Source organism: Eumetopias jubatus, unplaced genomic scaffold (assembly GCF_037043125.1).
Source record: "Eumetopias jubatus isolate StellerSeaLion01/CBP00866 unplaced genomic scaffold, mEumJub1_p1.0 scaffold_2, whole genome shotgun sequence".
In the NCBI taxonomy this organism is placed as follows: domain Eukaryota; kingdom Metazoa; phylum Chordata; class Mammalia; order Carnivora; family Otariidae; genus Eumetopias; species Eumetopias jubatus.
This window is the reverse complement of record NW_028274808.1, coordinates 63,712,547-63,731,137: the sequence shown is the minus strand read 5'-3', so window position 1 is coordinate 63,731,137 and position 18,591 is coordinate 63,712,547. Positions and strand designations below refer to the sequence as shown.

Below are 18,591 nucleotides of genomic sequence, written 5' to 3'. Positions count from 1 at the left end.
CTTTTTTTTTTTTTTTTAAGATTTTATTTATTTATTTGTCAGAAAGCGAGCGAGCGAGAGACAAAGGGAGGGAGAGAGGCAGGCAGAGGGAGATGCAGGCTCCCCGCTGAGCAGGGAGCCTAACATGGGACTCAATCCCTGGACCCTGGCATCATGACCCAAGCTGAAGGCAGACGCTTAACCAACTGGGCCGCCCAGGCGTCCCAAACCTAATAGACTTTTACCTTTAGTCCTTACGTTGTGAAACATTGCCTTCCATAGCATGTTGCTGTGATAGCTGTTCTGCAGGCCCAAGACACTGAGTCAGTCCTTGAGTTTGGGAATAATTTAAAAATGGAGGCTTTCTAGAATTATTACATTTTTCCTATTTTGCTCGTAGGAAGAGTAAGTCTGTAGTGAAAGAACTTGCTAGGTCACCAGGACAAAACTAATTTCAGATGTCAAAACCATGCTTCTATTTCTGTTCTCACTGTCTTTGGATTATGAGGGAACGGAGAGGAAGCACAAAAGTGGAGAAAGTGTCTTAGTATAGGAAGAAAGGAGGGAATACTGTACTGATGATAAAATGGCTCACAAACTTGGAGGAATTTGATTTGCTTAAAATTGGGTGTGCTGGGTATCTTAAAAACAAGCCAGGAAATTTTCTCCCTTTTTTTTTTGTAAGATTTATTTATTTATTTATTTATTGAGTAACAATAATATTTATTGAGCATTTATTATGTCCCAGGACCTATGCTAAGCACTTTTTGTTTGGATGAGTTAGAGTTACTGGCAGAAAGCAACAAAAATTAACTCTAGCTGAAATAAACATGAAGTAAATCACAGAAAAGGTATTGGGGGAGTGCACCAAGGAGGTGGGAGAATTGGTCACAGAAAATAGGAAGGCATCAAAGGGGTCTAACAGGCGCCAGGAACACAATCAGATCTCACCACAGGAACCACCCATCTCACGAAGACACTGCCATTACTCCTAGAAAGCAGACACTGCTTCAACCTCTGATGGGCCACACTCCCATGCTTGCTTCTTTGCACTCCTGATTGCAGATTCATAACGATGGATGGCTGGGGTACACAGTGGGGAGGTTAATTCCTCATTTCAGAGCATGTCCCAAAGGGGCAGCATTTGTGGAGAGACCCCTTTGGGAACAGGGGAGCCAGCAGGCGCCATCTTCCTTGTTCACCCCTCAGCATAAGCACAGGGCCACTTAGTTTCTTAGCAGCCTCCAGAGCTTCCTTTGCAGTGTCTGCTACAAAGAATCTTTGAACTCTGACCCCGTGGTCCGACATCAGTTTCTTGCTCTGGTATTCCTGCAGGTTTAGCCATCTTCGGGGGGTTAACTGAACTGCCTGGGACCTGGCCGCCAGCAGCGGGGCCGGAGTACCAGGTCTCGCAGAACTTTCCGGGCCGGCGCTGCTGCGGGAGACGCCATCTTAAACAGGAAACGGCGCGGGGGAGCCATGTGCAAGATTTTATTTATTTGTTTGAGAGTACCAGCAAGAGAGTACAAGCAGGGGAACAGCAGAGGGAGGGAGCCCGACGTGGGGCTCCGTCTCAAGACCCTGAGATCAAAGACAGATGCTTAACCAGCTAAGCCACCCAGGCTCCCCTCTCCCTGTTTATTTCGAACATTTCAAACCTATAGAAAAATTGAAAGGATGCACAATATACTTAGATAAACCTTTTGCTTAGATGCACCAGTTTTTAACTTTTTGCCACACATCTTAAAATTATTGAACCTTCTGAAAGTTAAGTTGCAGCCATCAAGATGGTGTCCCCACCCCCAAAGTATATATCGCCTAAGAACAGGATGTTTTACCTCTTACCTATGGTAAATTAATATGATAAACACAATTTAATATGATATGTAGTCCATAACTAAAATTCTCCCATTTGTCCGAGAAATGTTCTTTTAGTTGTTTACCTTTTAATTTTAAGATCCCAAATTCAATCAGGTATTGCACATTATATTTGTCATATTTCTGAAACTTTTTTTATGTTTGTTTTTCATGACATTTACATTTTGAAGAACACATACCGATTATCTTGTAGAATGCCCCATAATTTAAGTTAGACTACTTGCTTTCTTACGATTGGTTTGAGATGGAATACTTTTTTGCAAGGATATCTTCCAGGTTTTTTGTTGTTGAAATGTGAGATGAGCGAATCTTTATAACTATGAATTCTTGTTTCAAGAACCTCTACACAATGATTTTAGCATTTATTGATGAGTCTTGTGTGAATGTTTTAATACACTGGTGATTGTGGCATATTTTTAACTTAATGTTTTTTCTCACCCATAGGAAAGATTCCTTATCTTGGACGTACAGCTACTTGCTTGAACAGGAAAATCATGCCTGACTCTACATCATTGAGTGGGAAGAACAGCAGCCCAGCAGATACGTTCTAGTATGCAGTAGACTACAGCCTGTGGACTATTCTTGGCAACAGACTCTAGAGCTAAGGGGCAGAGAAATAAACAGGTTTGTATAGGCTCTCATCAACATGCCAATCTAGTGAAACTGAAAGCTGGTCAGTTTTCAAGGTCTGGGAGGAGATCATCCACTGTTCTCTGGGTCTTGTGTGGTAGAGAGCCAGGCTTTACTAAAGGACATACTACCTTACCCACCACCTTTGTTCACAGCTCAATGGAGTTTGTGACAGCCCTGGCAGACCTCCAGACAGGGGCTAGCTGTCCCATCTGTCTGGACTACTTGAAAGAGCCAGTGACCATCAACTGTGGGCATAACTTCTGTCACTCCTGCATCAGTATGTTCTGGAAGAATCTAAATGATACTTTCCCCTGCCCCTTTTGCCGTTACTGCTCTCCAGAAAGGAAATTTGCAAACAATCCCCAGCTGGGCAATCTGATTGAAATGCTAAACTACTACAGATAAGAAGAAGCAAGAGGAAGAGGAAGGAAGAGAAGCTTATGTGTGAAAAACATAATCAGATTTTGACCTTCTTCTGTCAGAAGGACCTAGAAGTTTTATGTCCACAGTGTAGTTTCTCCACTGATCACCAGGATCACTATATTTGGCCCATAGAGAAAGCTGCTCCCTATCACAGGAAAAGATTGCAGAATTGCATTGAACCATGGAAGGAGAGAGTAGAACAAGTTGAAAAGGTGATAACTATGCAAAGCAGAAAATCATTGGAACTGAAAAAGAAGGTACAATGTAGGAGAGAAGAAATAAAGTCTGAATTTGAGCAAATTTTGTTGTATCTCAAAAATGAGCAAGAGATTGTTCTACGGCAATTACAAGATGAAGAAATGAATATTTTAACAAAGCTAAATGAAAACCTAACAACATTTTCAAATCATCTTTCCACATTAAAACATCTATCAAAGGAGATAGAGGGCAAATATATGAAGTCAGAGCTGGAATTACTGACAGATGTTGAAAGTATCTACTATAGATATAAAACCTTAAAGTCCCCTGAACCTTTTTCATTCCAGTTAAAAGAATATGGTTACCATCTTGCTCCACAATATTCTGGCCTAAATAAAATTATCAACAGATTTCAAGTGCATATAATTCTAGATCCTGAAACAGCACATCGTAAGCTTATTGTCTCAGAAGACAGAAAAACTGTGCAATATGTAAATAAAAGGCGTAACTTAACTCATAACCCAAGGAGGTTTTATCTCTGCCCAGCTGTCCTGGGTTTTAGGGGTTATAATTCTGGCAGACAGGTGGAAGTAAAAGACAAGCCTGAATGGATCGTGGGTGTCTGTAACGACTCTCTTCCCAGAAGGAGAAAGAATCAGAATCAACCAATTTTAGTGCAGGATGGACTATGGGGTGTTGGACGATGTAGTCAGAGTAATTATATTGCATTGGGTCCTAAAAAAACTAATCTTCTGCCAAAAGTAATACCTAGAAAGATTGGCATTTTTTTAGACTGTGAATTGTGTGAGGTTTCCTTTTACAATTTGAGTGATAGATCCCTTCTTTATATTTTTAACTATTACTTTACAGAAACACTTTGGCCTTATTTCTACACTGGAACTGACTCAAAACCTCTTAAAATCTGTACAGTAACAGATTCTGAATGATGAATTACTGTAAAACTCTTAATTTTTTTGTTTGTTTCAGGTAGTGGACAAAACTAAGCCAGTGAATCTAGTCTCAACAATTCTGTTGTGGTTTTTGTTGTTAGCTTTTTGTTTTTGTTTTGTTTTAGTTTTACTTTTTCCTTTAAACAACCAGAATGATTTTATCTTAGTTTCAGCAGCTTCTATAAAATGTGGTTATAGGGTACTTGGCTGGCTCAGCCAGTATTGCATGCAACTCTTGATCTCAGGTTGTGAGTTTGAGCCCCACATTGAGGGTAGAGTTTACTTTAACAAAAAACATGTGGTTTTAATGAGACAGAAGAAAGAAAAATTAAGGAGTTGATCCCATTTACTGTTGCACCCAAAACCATAAGATACTTAGGAATGAACCTAACCAGAAGCAAAGGATCTGTACTCAGAACACTCATGAAAGAAATTGAGGAAGACACAAAGAAATGGAAAAATGTTCCATGATCATGGATTGGAAGAACAAATGTTGTTAACATGTCTATGCTACCTAGGGCAATGTACACATTCAATGCAGTCCCTATCAAAATACCATCAACTTTTTTCACAGAGCTGGAACAAATAATCCTAAAATTTGTATGGAACCAGAAAAGACCCCAAATAGCCAGAGGAATGTTGAAAAGGAAAAACAAAGCTAGTGACATCACAATTCTGGACTTTAAGCTCTATTACAAAGCTGTAATCCAGACAGTATGGTAAGAGCCCAGAAATGGACCCTCAACTCCATGGTCAACTAATCTTGGACAAAGCAGGAAAGAATGGCCAACGGAAAAACAGTCTGTTCAACAAATGGTGCTGGGAAAATAGGACAGCCACATGCAGAAGACTGAAACTGGACCATTTCCTTACACCACACACAAAAACAGACTGAAAATGGATGAAACACCTAAATGTGAGACAGGAATCCATCAAAATCCTAGAGGAGAACACAGGCAGCAACCTCTTCCTCTGCCTGCCATTCCCCCTGCTTGTGCTCTCTGTCAAATAAATAAATAAAATATTTTTAAAAAAATATTTTACTTTTAAGTAACTTCCATACCCAACATACGGCTTAAATTCACAACCTCAAGATCGAGTTGCATGCTCCACTGACTGAGACAGCCAGGCACCCCTTTTCGAGACTTTCAAATTTGAAAGTATCTTTATCCTGATATTTAAAAGTTTATCAGTTTCTGGTTTTGAAATAATTTCCAATTATATATTGTTAGCATTTTTTTTATTATGTTTGTCACCACACAGTACATCATTAGTTTTTGTTGTAGTGTTCCATGATTCATTGTTTGCATATAACACCCAGTGCTCCATGCAATATGTGCCCTCCTCAATACCCGTCACTGGACCAACCTATCCCCCCACCCCCCTCCCCTCTAAAACCCTCAGGTTGTTTCTCGGAGTCCATAGTGTCTCATGGTTCGTCTTCCCCCTCTGATTCCCACCCTTCATTTTTCCCTTCCTTCTCCCCTAATGTCCTCCATGCAATTCCTTATGTTCCACAAATAAGTGAAACCATATGATAATTGACTTTCTCTGCTTGACTTATTTCACTTAGCATAATGTCCTCCAGTCCCATCCATGTTGATGTAAAAGTTGGGTATTCATCCTTTCTGATGGCTGAGTAATATTCCATTGTATATATGGACCACATCTTCTTTATCTATTCATCTGTTGAAGGGCATCTCTGGCTCTTTCCACAGTTTGGCTATTGCAGACATTGCTGCTGTGAACACTGGGGTGCATGTGCCCCTTCTTTTCACTACATCTGTGTCTTTGGGGTAAATACCCAGGAGTGCAATTGCTGGGTCATAGGTAGCTCTATTTTTAACTTTTTTGAGGAACCTCCAAACTATTTTCCAAAGTGCCTATACCAAATGCTGGGGCGCCTGGGTGGCTCAGTCATTGGCGTTTGCCATCGGCTTAGATCATGATCCCGGGACCCTGGGATCTAGCCCTGCATTGGGCTCCCTGCTCCGTGGGAAGCCTGCTTCTCCCTACCCACCCCCTGCTTCTGTTCCTCCTCTCACTGTCTCTCTGTCAAATAAAGAAATACTTAAAAAAAAAAAATGCTGAAACCTAAAAAAAAAAAAAAAAAGACAGATAACAGAAGCGATGTTGTAGCACTTGGAGCTTGAGTTTCACATTAGAATGCCACCTGACAATCCTTGGATGTGAATTTCTAATTAGGGAAACTGACTAACTGTATACAGTATACTATACTCTGTATACTCTGTATACAGTATTGATTAAAGTCATGCTTTAGCACATTGTTTCTGTTGATGCATTTTATTTTAAAAGATTTTATTCATTTGACAGAGCAGAAGGAATAATAGGTGCAAAGCCATAAGGAAAGATTGTAAATGGCCTGTAGGAATAGCAAGGAATTCAGAGTGCCTAGAGCACAGTAAGTAAGTGGGAGAATGATAGGAAATAAGATCAAAAGAGCAGGGGCCCGAATAGTATGTCTGGGACAAAATTCTAAGGGCCACTAAGTGAGATGGGAAGTCATTGGTGTGTTTGAGCAGAAAAGCAGCACATTTATGTTTTAAAAGGATCACTCTGGCCGTTCTGTTGAGGATATCCTGTAGGGAGCAAGTTTAGAACCAAGAAGACAAATTAGGAGGCTATTGGAATAATCCAGGAGAGAGAGAATGGTGCTTGGACCAGTGGGAGTGGTAAGTAGTAGTCACATTCTAGGTTTAGTGTGTGAGTTTATTATGAATAAAACATTGATGTTTCATTCCAAGCAGAAAAGACAAAAAAACAAAACTGTCTTGCTTTGCGTTTCAGTGTTGCATCTCACAAGTGGTGGCTTTTGAAATACAATTAAGCCTTTGCCCATTAACAATAATTCCAATGAGCAATCGGGAGTCCCAAACCCAGCAGCCAGTCACAGCTCAGCCTTTCCCCCTTCACTGTTCTCTAAAGCCAAGCTCAGTGGCTTCCCTAGCTGAGAAAACCAGCCACAATGCAAAAGCATAGAATCACAAGAATTTCTTGATTGAAAAATCAATAGTGTTCTTCCAGTACCTCTGCCCTGCTCTGTCTCTGCCAGTTTCTGGTTCCTTAATATTCCTCCACCAACATGGGGCCCCATGAAACCATCTCTATAATAATCTTTTGCCCATTTCCTCTACATCATCAGGCTTGTTCCCAGTTGTCCCCTTTCTAAACTGTCCCCATCACCCAAAGTAAGGCAGTAGAATAATGGAAATGGCATGCATTTGAAATCCCAAACTAAGCTAGTCTATTTGTGCCGGTTATTAATTTATTACCTCTTGATTTTATCTTTTCAAAAAATCAGCTTTGGGTTGTGGATGTTCTCCCATTGTTTCTAATTTTAACCTTTATTGGTCCCTTTCACCTTTATTGATCTATTCAAAATAGTTTTTTAAAAAATAACCTTTTTTTAAAAGATTTTTTTTATTTAAGAGAGCAAGGACAGAGGAAGAAGGAAAGGTAGAAGCCGACTCCCCGCTGAGCAGAGAGCCCAATGTGGGGCTTGATCCCAGGACCCTGACATCATGACCCAAGTGGAAGGCAGACACTTAACCATCTGAGCTACCCAGGCACTTTACTCCCAGTCCTGCAGGCCTGGCATCACTGCAGGCTTCCCACAGACCCACTGGGAAGAGCCTGTCTTGCCGATTATTAAGTATGATTAGGGTTTCATTCATAACTAAAGTTTTTTTAAAGTTGGGGGTTAGCAATTTGTTTTACCAGAATGCCAGAGGAGATGTAAACAGTTTTATTCTGAAAGCTTTTTATTCCATTATGTAAAAACTACAAATCAGGTACTGTATTTTAGTTAAAAGCTGCTTTAATTCAACACAACAGCTTTTGTGGCTGTTTAATGAAATCTGTAAATAGGAGGTGGAGTTCAAGCCATCCTGGCTGAGCAGTTTATAACCACAGGCTCTAAAGTATGTCGAGTGTAGAGAATATTCTGGAACATAACCATTTACTGCAACAAAGGTGTGGCATTTGAAGATGAAACTAAATTTAGATGTGTCCTGGAATGTCCACTATCTAGTGATTTGGTAAAGAGAGCGTTCCGCGTCCGTGCTTCTGCCTTCAGGTTTTACGTGGTCGACTCAAAACACAGCGGCCCCGACCTTGATCTCCAGACACCTGCTGATGAGCCCGTGTGCCAGGGGCCCATTCACAGCAGTCCTGCTGAGGACGCCTTGAGCCTCAGACCTACTGTTTTGACACCAGGAACCACTGACCCCACTGATCCCAATTTGATCAAATTATGTATAAAATTCTTTTTAGAAGAGATGGTTCATCAACAGAGAGGAGATCATTATTTTGCAGTTGTAAGAATAGCCTTAGGTGTTTAATTTTTTTAAAAATATATATGTAATAAGGAAGATTCAGCCATCACTGGAGTGTTTTAGAATCCCAGGGACAGCAGAATGAAACTTCAGTTGTCATTCTTTTAACCATGATCTGTCTTCAGAATTTTTGTTTCAACATCTAGAAAAGCGTTCATTTTCTCATTTTAAACCAATGAAATATTCTGGATGAAACAAGTCACTCATTGGCCTATGACCTTTTAGAAAAGTTGTTTTGTTAAAAAAAAAATTATTAATCGATTTGCATTGACTATGTTTTAGTGTTTTTATAAATAGGGAACTCAGTTTCTGAAATTAAACTTTTTATTTGCAATTTTCAAAAAAATAAGAATAATAGTTTTTATTATTTTCTTCTGCTTGATTTAGGTTTAATCTGTTCTCCCTGTAGTTTACAGTACACATTTTTAAATAATCTGGGGTCTGAGAGGGGGGGAAAGGTGGCGGAGGAGTAGGGGACCCTATTCCAACCAGTCCCCGGAATTGAGCTGGATATCACCAGACCACTCTGAACACCATGAAATCAGCCTGAGATGTGAGAAGATAGATCTGGATCTCTACAAACAGAATACAGCAGGCGGTTGGTTTTAAGGTACGAAGCGAGAAGCCCTTATTCCGCAGGAAGATATCTGAGGATAAACAGCAGCGGGAGGGAGCCTGGCCATGGGGATCCTATACCGCTGGTGAGCAGTAGGGACAGGCACAGACTCGCACACCAGGAGATGCGGGAAAGGACTTGAGGGCAGCCCCCAGGTGGAAACCCGGAGCAGTGGGACTGCACGTGTGAACTGGGGGCAGCTGGCGGTTTTAGAAGCACAAAGGGCAGAGACATGCCCCGACCTGGAGGCAAGGACTGGGAGCACTACTGAGGGGTGCACACCCAGGATGCTGAAGTTTTTAGCAGCGCAGACAGAAGCAGACATAGAGTGGCCTGGAGAGCTCACTGAAGTGAGCTGTGATCTCTCTGCTCTGAGGCAGAGGGTTGGAAACGGTCTCTTCTGCTCTGACACATGGAAGAGATGCAGAAAGCCACCAGGGAATGTTGCCAGAGAACAAAAGCCTCAAAAAACTGGTTTTTACTGAGCCCATCCCCCACTACAGGGGGCAGGACAACTCTGCCAAAACAGGGTGCCTGAGTAACAGCGCAGTAGGCCCCTCCCACAGAAGACAGGCTGGGAAAACAAGAGACCAACAAGCCTAAGGTCCCTAGAAAACAGGTGCATCTTGCTTGGGTTGTGGTCAATAATTTGGACTCTATACATTCTCTCAACCACCTCTCAACAGAATGACTAGGAGGAGGAACCCCCAAAATAGGAAAGACTCAGAGACTCTGACTTATGCCACAGTTTTACAAATGGATTCAGATATAACCAAGATGTTGGAGATGGAACTCAGGTTGCCAATTGTGAAGACAATAGCTAGAATGGAGAAATCAATTAATGGCAACATAGTCTCTAAGGGCAGAAATAAAAGCTGAATTGACAGACTTAAAAATGCTATCAATGAAATCCAAACCTAATCTAGATAACCTAACAGCTACAGTAAGTGTGGCAGAAGAATGAATTAGTGACCTAGAAGACCAATTAATAGGAAAAAAGGGTAAAGAGGAGGCCAGGGAAAAACAACTCAGAATCCATGAAAATAGAATGAGAGAAATAAGTGACACCATGAAACATTCCAATGTCAGAATTACTGGAACCCATAAGGGGTGGAGAGACAGGACTAGAAGGTATATTTGAGCAAATCATAGCTGAGAACTTACCTAATCTGGGGAATGAAACAAACATTTGTGTCTTAGAGGCAGAGAGGGCCCCTCCCAAGATCAAGGAAAACAGGCCAACATCCTGGCATGTAATAGTAAAACTCGCAAATCTTAGAACCAAGGAAGCCATCTTAAGGGCAGTTAGGGGGAAGAGATTCCTTACGTACAGAGGGAGGAACATCAGAATAACATCAGACTTATCCATAGAGACCTGGCAAGCCAGAAAGGCCTGGCAAGACATATTCAGGGTACTAAATGAGAAGAACATGCAGCCAAGAATACTTTATCCAGCAAGGCTGTCATTTAGAATGGATGGAGAGAGGCAGAGCTTCCAAGATGGGCAGAAACTGAAAGAATATGTGACCACTAAGCCAGCCCTGCAAGAAATACTAAGGGGCCTTCTATAAAAGGAGAAAGACCCCAAGAGTGATATAGAAAAGAAATTTACTGGGACAATCTATAAAAACAAGGTCTTCACAGGCAACATGATGACCATTAATTCATATCCTTTAATAATCACTCGCAACATGAACGCCCTAAATGCTCCCATAAAATGGTACAGGGTGACGGATTGTATTAAAAGACAGGACCCATCTTTATGCTGTCTACAAGAGGCTCATTTTGAACCTAAAGATACATCCATATTGAAAGGAAAGGGATGGAGGACCATCTTCCATGCCAATGAACCTCAACAGAAAGCTGGAGTAGCAATTCTTATATCAGACAAATTAGATTTTAAACTAAAGTCTGTAGTTAGAGACACAGAAGGACACTATATCATTCTTAAAGGGTCTATCCAACAAGAAGATCTAACAATTGTAAATATCTATGCCCCCAACATGGGAGAAGCCATCTACATAAGCCAACTGTTAACCAAAATAAAGAGTCATATTGATAACAATACATTAATTGTAGGAGACCACAATACTCCACTCTCCACGGTAGACAGATCATCGAAGCAGAAAATCAACAAAGAAACTAGAGCTTTGAATGACACACTGGACCAGCTGGTCTTCATAGATATATACAGAACGTTCCACCCTACAACAACGGAATACTCATTCTTCTCGAGTGCATATGGAACTTTCTCCAGAATAGACCACACACTGGGTCACAAATCAGGTCTCAAGCAATACCAAAAGATTGAGATTATTCCCTGCATATTCTCAGACAATAATGCTTTAAAACTGGAACTCAATCACAAGAAAAACTTTGACCGAAATTCAAACACTTGGAAGCTAAAGACCACTCTGCTCAAGAATGTTTAGGTCAACCAGGAAATCAAAAAACTTAAACAATTCACGGAAATCAATGAGAACAAAAACACATCAGTCCAAAACCTATGGGATACTGCAAAGGTGGTCCTAAAGGGGAAATACATAGCCATCCAAGCCCCACTCAAAGAAACAGAAAAATCCCAAATTCACCAACTAACTCTACACCTTAAAGAACTGGAGAAAAAGCAACAAACGATGCATACACCATGCATTAGAAGAGAAATAATTAAGATTAGAGCAGATATCAAAGAATTAGAAACCAGAAACACAGTAGATCAGATCAACGAAACTAGAAGCTGGTTCTTTGAAAGAATAAGATCGATAAACCACTGGCCAGCCTTATCCAAAAGAAAAGAGAAAAGACCCAAATTAATAAAATTATGAATGAAAGGAGAGATAACACGACTAACACCAAGGAAATAGAAACAATTATTAAAAGTTATTATCAACTATATGCCAATAAGCTGCGCAAACTGGATGAAATGGATGCCTTTCTGGAAACTATAAACTCCCTAAACTGAAACAGGAAGAAGTTGACAACCTGAAAGGCCAATAACCAGTAACGAGATTGAAGCAGTGATCAAAAACCTCCCAAAAAACAAGAGTCCAGGACCTGATGGATTCCCTGGGGAATTCTACCAAACATTCAAAAAAGAAATAATACCTATTTTCCTGAAGCTGTTTCAAAAAATAGAAACAGAAGGAAATCTTCCAGACTCATACTATGAGGCCAGCATTACCTTAATCCCCAAACCAGGCAAAGACCCCATCAAAAAGGAGAATTTCAGACCGATATCCCTGATGAATATGGATTCCAAAATCCTCAACAAAATCCTAGCTAATAGGATCCAACAATACATTAAAAGGATCATCCACCATGACCAAGTGGGATTTATCCCAGGGATGCAAGTGTAGTTCAACATTTGCAAATCAATCAATGTGATAGAACACATTAATAAGAGGAGAGAGAAGAACCATACGGTCCTCTCAGTTGATGCAGAAAAAGCATTTGACAAAATACAGCATCCTGTCCTGATTAAAACTCTTCAGAGGGATACAGGGAACATCCCTCAAGTTCATGAAATCCAACTATGAAAAACCCACAGTGAATATCATCCTTAATGGGGAAAAGCTGAGAGCCTTTCCCTTAAGATCAGGAACACGTCAAGGATGCCCACTCTCGCCACTGTTGTTCAACATAATACTAGAAGTCCTAACCACAGCAATCAGACAACAAAAAGAAATAAAAGGTATTCAAATTGGCAAAGAAGAAGTCAAACTTTCTATTCGCAGATGACATGATACTTTATTTGGAAAACCTAAAAGACTCCACCCCCAAACTACTAGAACTCGTACAGCAATTCAGTAATGTGGAAGGATATAAAATCAATGCACAGAAATCAGTTGCTTTCTTATACACTAACAATGCAACTGTAGAAAGAGAATTTAGAGAAATGTTTCCATTTACAATAGGACCCAAAGCCATAAGATACCTCAGAATAAACCTAACCAAAGAGGTAAAGGATCTATACTCTATAAACACTCATGAAAAAATTGAAGAAAACACAAAAAGATGGAAAAACATTCCATGCTCATGGATCAGAAGAATAAACATTGTTAAATATCTATGCTACCCAGAGCAATCTATACCTTCAATGCCATCCCGATCAAAATTGCAATGACATTTTTCAAAGTGCTGGAACAAACAATCCTAAAATTTGTATGGAATCAGAAAAGACCCCAAATCGCCAAGGAAATGTTGAAAAAGAAAAACAAAGCTGGGGGCATCACGTTACCTGATTTCAAGCTATATTACAAAGCCGTGATCACCAAGACAGCATGGTACTGGCACAAAAACAGACATATAGACCAATGGAACAGAATAGAGAGCCCAGATATGGACCTTCAACTCTATGGTCAAATAATCTTTGACAAAGCAGGAAAAAATTTGCAATGTTAAAAAGACAGTCTCTTCAATAAATGGTGCTGGGAAAATTGGACAACTATATACAAAAGAATGAAACTCGACCATTCTCTAACCCCATACACAAAGATAAACTCAAAATGGATGAAAGACCTCAATGTGAGACAGGAATCCATCAAAATCCTAGAGGAGAACATAGGCAGTAACCTCTTTGACATCACCCACAGCAACTTCTTTCAAGATACATCTCCAAAGGCTAGTGAAACAAAAGCAAAAATGAACTTTTGGGACTTCATCAAGATAAAAAGCTTCTGCACAGCAAAGGAAACAGTTGACAAAACAAAGAGGCAACCCATAGAATGGGAGAAGATATTTGCAAATGACACTACAGATAAAGGGCTGGTATCCAAGATCTATAAAGAACTTCTCAAACTCAACACCCAAAAAACAAATAATCAGGTCAAAAAATGGGCAGAAGACAAGAACAGACACTTCTCAAAGGAAGACATACAAATAGCTAATAGACACATGAAAAATGTTCATCATCATTAGCCATCAGGGAAATTCAAATCAAAACCACATTGAGATACCACCTTACACCAGTTATTATGGCAAAAATTGACAAGGCAAGAAACAACAAATGTTGGAGAGGTTGTGGAGAAAAGGGAACCCTCTTACACTGTTGGTGGGAATGCAAGTTGGTACAGTCACTTTGGAAAACAGTGTGGAGGTGCCTCAGAAAATTAAAAATAGAGCTACCCTATGACCCAGCAATTGCACTCCTGGGTATTTACCCCAAAGACACAGATGTAGTGAAAAGAAGGGCCATATGCACCCCAATGTTCACAGCAGCAATGTCCACAATAGCCAAACTGTGGAAAGAGCCGAGATGCCCTTCAACAGATGAATGGATAAAGAAGATGTGGTCCATATATACAATGGAATATTACTCAGCCATCAGAAGGGATGAATACCCAACTTTTACATCAACATGGATGGGACTGGAGATTATGCTAAGTGAAATAAGTCAAGCAGAGAAAGTCAATTATCAAATGGTTTCGCTTATTTGTGGAACATAAAGAATAGCATAGAGGACATTAGGAGAAGGAAGGGAAAAATGAAGGGGGGAAATCAGAGGGGGAGATGAACCATGAGAGACCATGGATTCTGAGAAACAAACAGGGTTTTAGAGGGGAGGCGGGTGGGGGGATAGGTTGGCCTGGTGATGGGTATTAAGGAGGGCACATATTGCATGGAGCACTGGGTGTTACACGAAAACAATGAATCGTGGATCACTACATCAAAAACTAATGATGTAGGGGTGCCTGGGTGACTCAGTCGTTAAGCCTCTGCCTTTGGCTCAGGTCATGATCCCAGGGTCCTGGGATCTAGCCCCGCATCAGGCTCCCTGCACAGTGGGAAGTCTGCTTCTCCCTCTCCCACTCCCCTTTCTTGTGTTCCCTCTCTTTTTGTGTCTCTGTCAAATAAACAAATAAAATCTTTAAAAAAAAAACTAATGATGTATGGTGACTAACATAATGTGATAAAGTGCAATTTAAATAAATAAATAAATAAATAAAATAATCTGGGGTCATCTTCAAATAATATACCACTTCCTTTTCAGGAAGGGAAAGGGATAGCCCTTATAAAGGTATATTATCAACTTCTCTCATTAATTCTTTGTGCTTTTAGGGTCATATATTTCACTATTATATATGCTAGAAACAGATTAATAGATTGTTACTATTATTGCTATAAGCAGCAGTCATCTTTTAGCACTATTACCTTCCTTTATTCCATTTTTTTCATTCATTACATTTTTGATGTACTTCTTTGTGTAGATACACATTTCTGACTTGACCTGAAGAAGTTTGATTACCATTCCTTGTAGTATAAGATGGCAATGAATTCCCTCTGTTTTACTTTTTTTAAAGATTTTTTTTTTTAATTATTCATTTGAGAGAGATACAGAGGCAGAGAGAGAGCAAGCAGGGGGGAGAAGCAGAGGGAGACTCCCCTCTGAGCTGGGAGCCCAACATGGGACTTGATCCCAGGATCTGAAGATCATGATCTAAGCCGAAGGCAGACGCTTAACCATCTGAGCCACCCAGGCGCCCCTCAGTTTTACTTTTGTAAGCATTTCATTATCGCTTTGGGAAGTATTTTCATTCTAGTCAAACGAGTTGACACGTTGTTTTCCTTTCCACACCTTAAAGATGTCACTTAAAAAAAAATCACACACACAAAAATCTTTCTTCCACTTATAGTGGTAAAGACAGATTCAGAATTGTAAAGACTGTATGCACTGGTTGAGTTACACAGCCTGTAGTTTCTCTCCTAAAAAGGTAAATTAAGAAACTAAAGCAGAACGCACAATAGTTTTTAAATAGCTCCTTGTTCATAATCTATTACTTGTACATATTATAAGAGGTTATGAATCATACCCAGTATGACATAAGGTACAAGTATTTTGGTAAAATATCACTTGAACAGATACGAGACCAGGCATTCAAATTATAAAATTAAACTGTGCCAATTTCATAGTTCAGAAAAATGCTAGTCCTGCTGGGTTTTACTTTTAGCAGAAAAAGAATTGTCCCTGTAACTACTGTAGCTACTGCAGCAAAGCTACCCCAGTTCTGTAGCTGAATTCTATAGCCTGAATCCTGTTGTGACGGCATCTTCCTCCTTTTCCTGGGGTTCTTAGCAACTCATATCCTATTCGGTTTCATCTTCCATCTCTTCCTAGTAATGTCAGCCTGACTGGATCTATTTTGGATTGTAATTCTGTGGCATCTTTTGAAATCCCAATGTCTTTTCTCTCCCTAAAGATGGTAAGATCAGCTTGTGCTGTTTTAAGATCTAGAATCAGATTTATCTTGAATTGATAATGTTTTCTGAGCCATAATGTGACAAAAGGTCTGTAATCATCATTCTTTAATTAAAATGAAAAAGCCCTGGAGTTCGTATCAGTTAATACCTGTTGTGGATGCTTGTGTGTGTGTGTGTGTGCGTGTGCGTGTGTGTGTGTGTGTGTGTGCACGCGCGCTAATCCTGAGTGGCAGGACTCCAGGGAACTACACAAGATATGGAACGCTTCACGAATTTCCCTGTCATCCTTGCACAGGGGCCATGCTAATCTCTGTAACATTCCAGTTTTAGTATATGTGCTGCCAAAATGTGCACCGTGTTATGGATACTTTTAATATAATTAGTAGTTGTAAATCTGCTATCTCATTTATTAGAGATCTGAGTATGAAAGCATGGTCTGAAAGTTTTGTTTTCATTTAATTTGTGTCTGATATCCTATTGTTTATACTTTAACGACTTTCTAGGCTGCAGCCTATTCACTTTCCAATAAGAGCATCCATTGCTCAAAACCAGAGCTTAATCTTTCTCTCTAATATTCAACTATCTTCTGTAGCTTTAACGTTTTTCTCCTTTACATGGCTATAGTGCTTTTTCTTTGAGGCATCTTGTTCTATGGAAAAGGTGGGCCCAGTGGGAGACTGCACTGCAGACATAAATGCTCTAGGTCCTTCACACAAAAAAAGGGTGGGAACCTGATATTTCTCTTCCTGCCTTTTCCTTGTGCGGTTTCTGATTTGCAATTGCTTGGCAATTTCAGGGATCTGCTGGGGATTGGGTGGGCAGAGTGAGGGGCAGATAAGGCAGGGAGAGGAAGCATTTAGCTTTTGCTGGTACTGGTGGATGAAAGAGCAACAGCAGTTGTACGGGACAGTTGTCATCGGGTCTAGGAGCAAACAGGAACAGCTAGGGTAGCCATACCTCAGTGAGAGGTCTGCAGGATGACCGACATGCCCTCTCAGGGAACACCGTGCTCACCCAGCTGACCCTGCACGGCCAACTCCCCAGGTGCTGGGTCTTGGGAGAAGCTTTTCTGTTCACATCTTGTTTCTTTCCATCTTTCTGGCACCTTGTCTTGCTGGTAGTCTCCAAAACCAAGATTGACCTCCTCCTCCTGTCACACTGGGAACCGAGGCCCAGAAGCCCCCGCTGGCTGCTGCCAATCATGGCTTGGCTAGCCACCACTGGTATTCCAGACTCTTAGGAGCTGATGCCCCCCGCAGCACCTGAAGCAGTAGGAGTTGGAGGGGGGTTTTGAGGCGCAGAGTTGTCCTGTGGGCTAGAAGTCTTTGCCTTCTTAAGAGACCTGGGGTGGTTGGTTGGTTTGTTAGTTTTCTGCCACCCACCCCCAGTCTGACCAGATGGTGCACTCCATATGTGGAGCTCCCCACAGGCTATCTTTTTCCTTCCTTTCCTTTTTCTTTCTCTTCTTTCACAGGGTGTGGTAGCCTACCTCCAAGATAACAAATAAGTGGGGCCATGTTACTTGCAAATAAGTGGGGCCATGTTACTAGTTCTAGCCAACAATGTAAGTGCAGACACGATGAATGCTATTTCCTGCTTGGCACGTAAGAGCCACAGGCCATCACAATGCTCTCTCCCTTTCATATATTTAAATAACTTTTCTGTTTTCTCATAGTTTTAGATGTCCAGCCAAGTTGCACAGATACTGCAGAGAGTACTCATGTACTCCATACTCAGTTTCCCTACATAACTGTAGTATCTTTGTCACAACTAATGAACCAATATTGATACATTATTAATTAAACTCCACATTTTATTCAGATTTTATGAGTTTTTCCCTACTGTCCTTTTTCTGTTCTAGGATCCCATCTGTGATACCACATTATTTAATCATCATGTAACCTTAGGTTCCTCTGGTCTGTGAGTTTCTTAGACTCTCTTAGACCATTTTGAGGAATATTATAGCAGGTCTTTGGGGGGAATGTACCTCAATTTCAGTTCGTTTTATGTTCTCATGGTTGGACTAGAGTGGTGGATTTAGGGAAGACCATAGAGCTGAAGTGCCATTCTTATCATATCATATCAAGGGTACTTGCTATCAACATGACACATCACTGATGATATGAACCTTGATCACCTGAGTAGTGTTTGTAAGCATCTCTAATCTGTATGGTTACATCTCCTCCCTTACTTTTCCATACTGTAATCTTGGGAGCAAGTCACCGTCCTCCTTGGAAACAGATCATGGTGCTCTCTTGACCTCTCTAAAACAACTCTCTGATTGTGGTGTCACAAGGTCAGAGGGTACGGATCTCAGATTCACTCAGTGGAGCCACAGCTTCAGTCTTGGACATTGCAAGAA

At 40.6% G+C, this 18,591-nt stretch overlaps 1 protein-coding gene and 1 non-coding gene across 2 annotated transcripts; one reads left to right on the top strand and one right to left on the bottom strand.

Moving 5' to 3' along the window:
- The first annotated feature begins 2,646 nt into the window (after positions 1–2,646).
- Positions 2,647–4,058, top strand: LOC114210063 (tripartite motif-containing protein 60-like). The gene is given in 2 exon segments (XM_028104298.2): positions 2,647–2,872; positions 2,875–4,058. Coding segments are annotated over 2 exon segments (1,410 nt in total).
- Positions 4,059–16,479: 12,421 nt separating this feature from the next.
- Positions 16,480–16,583, bottom strand: LOC114210214 (U6 spliceosomal RNA). Its single transcript, XR_003609486.1, has one exon. It is a non-coding gene; the product is annotated as a U6 spliceosomal RNA (small nuclear RNA).
- Positions 16,584–18,591: the final 2,008 nt, after the last annotated feature.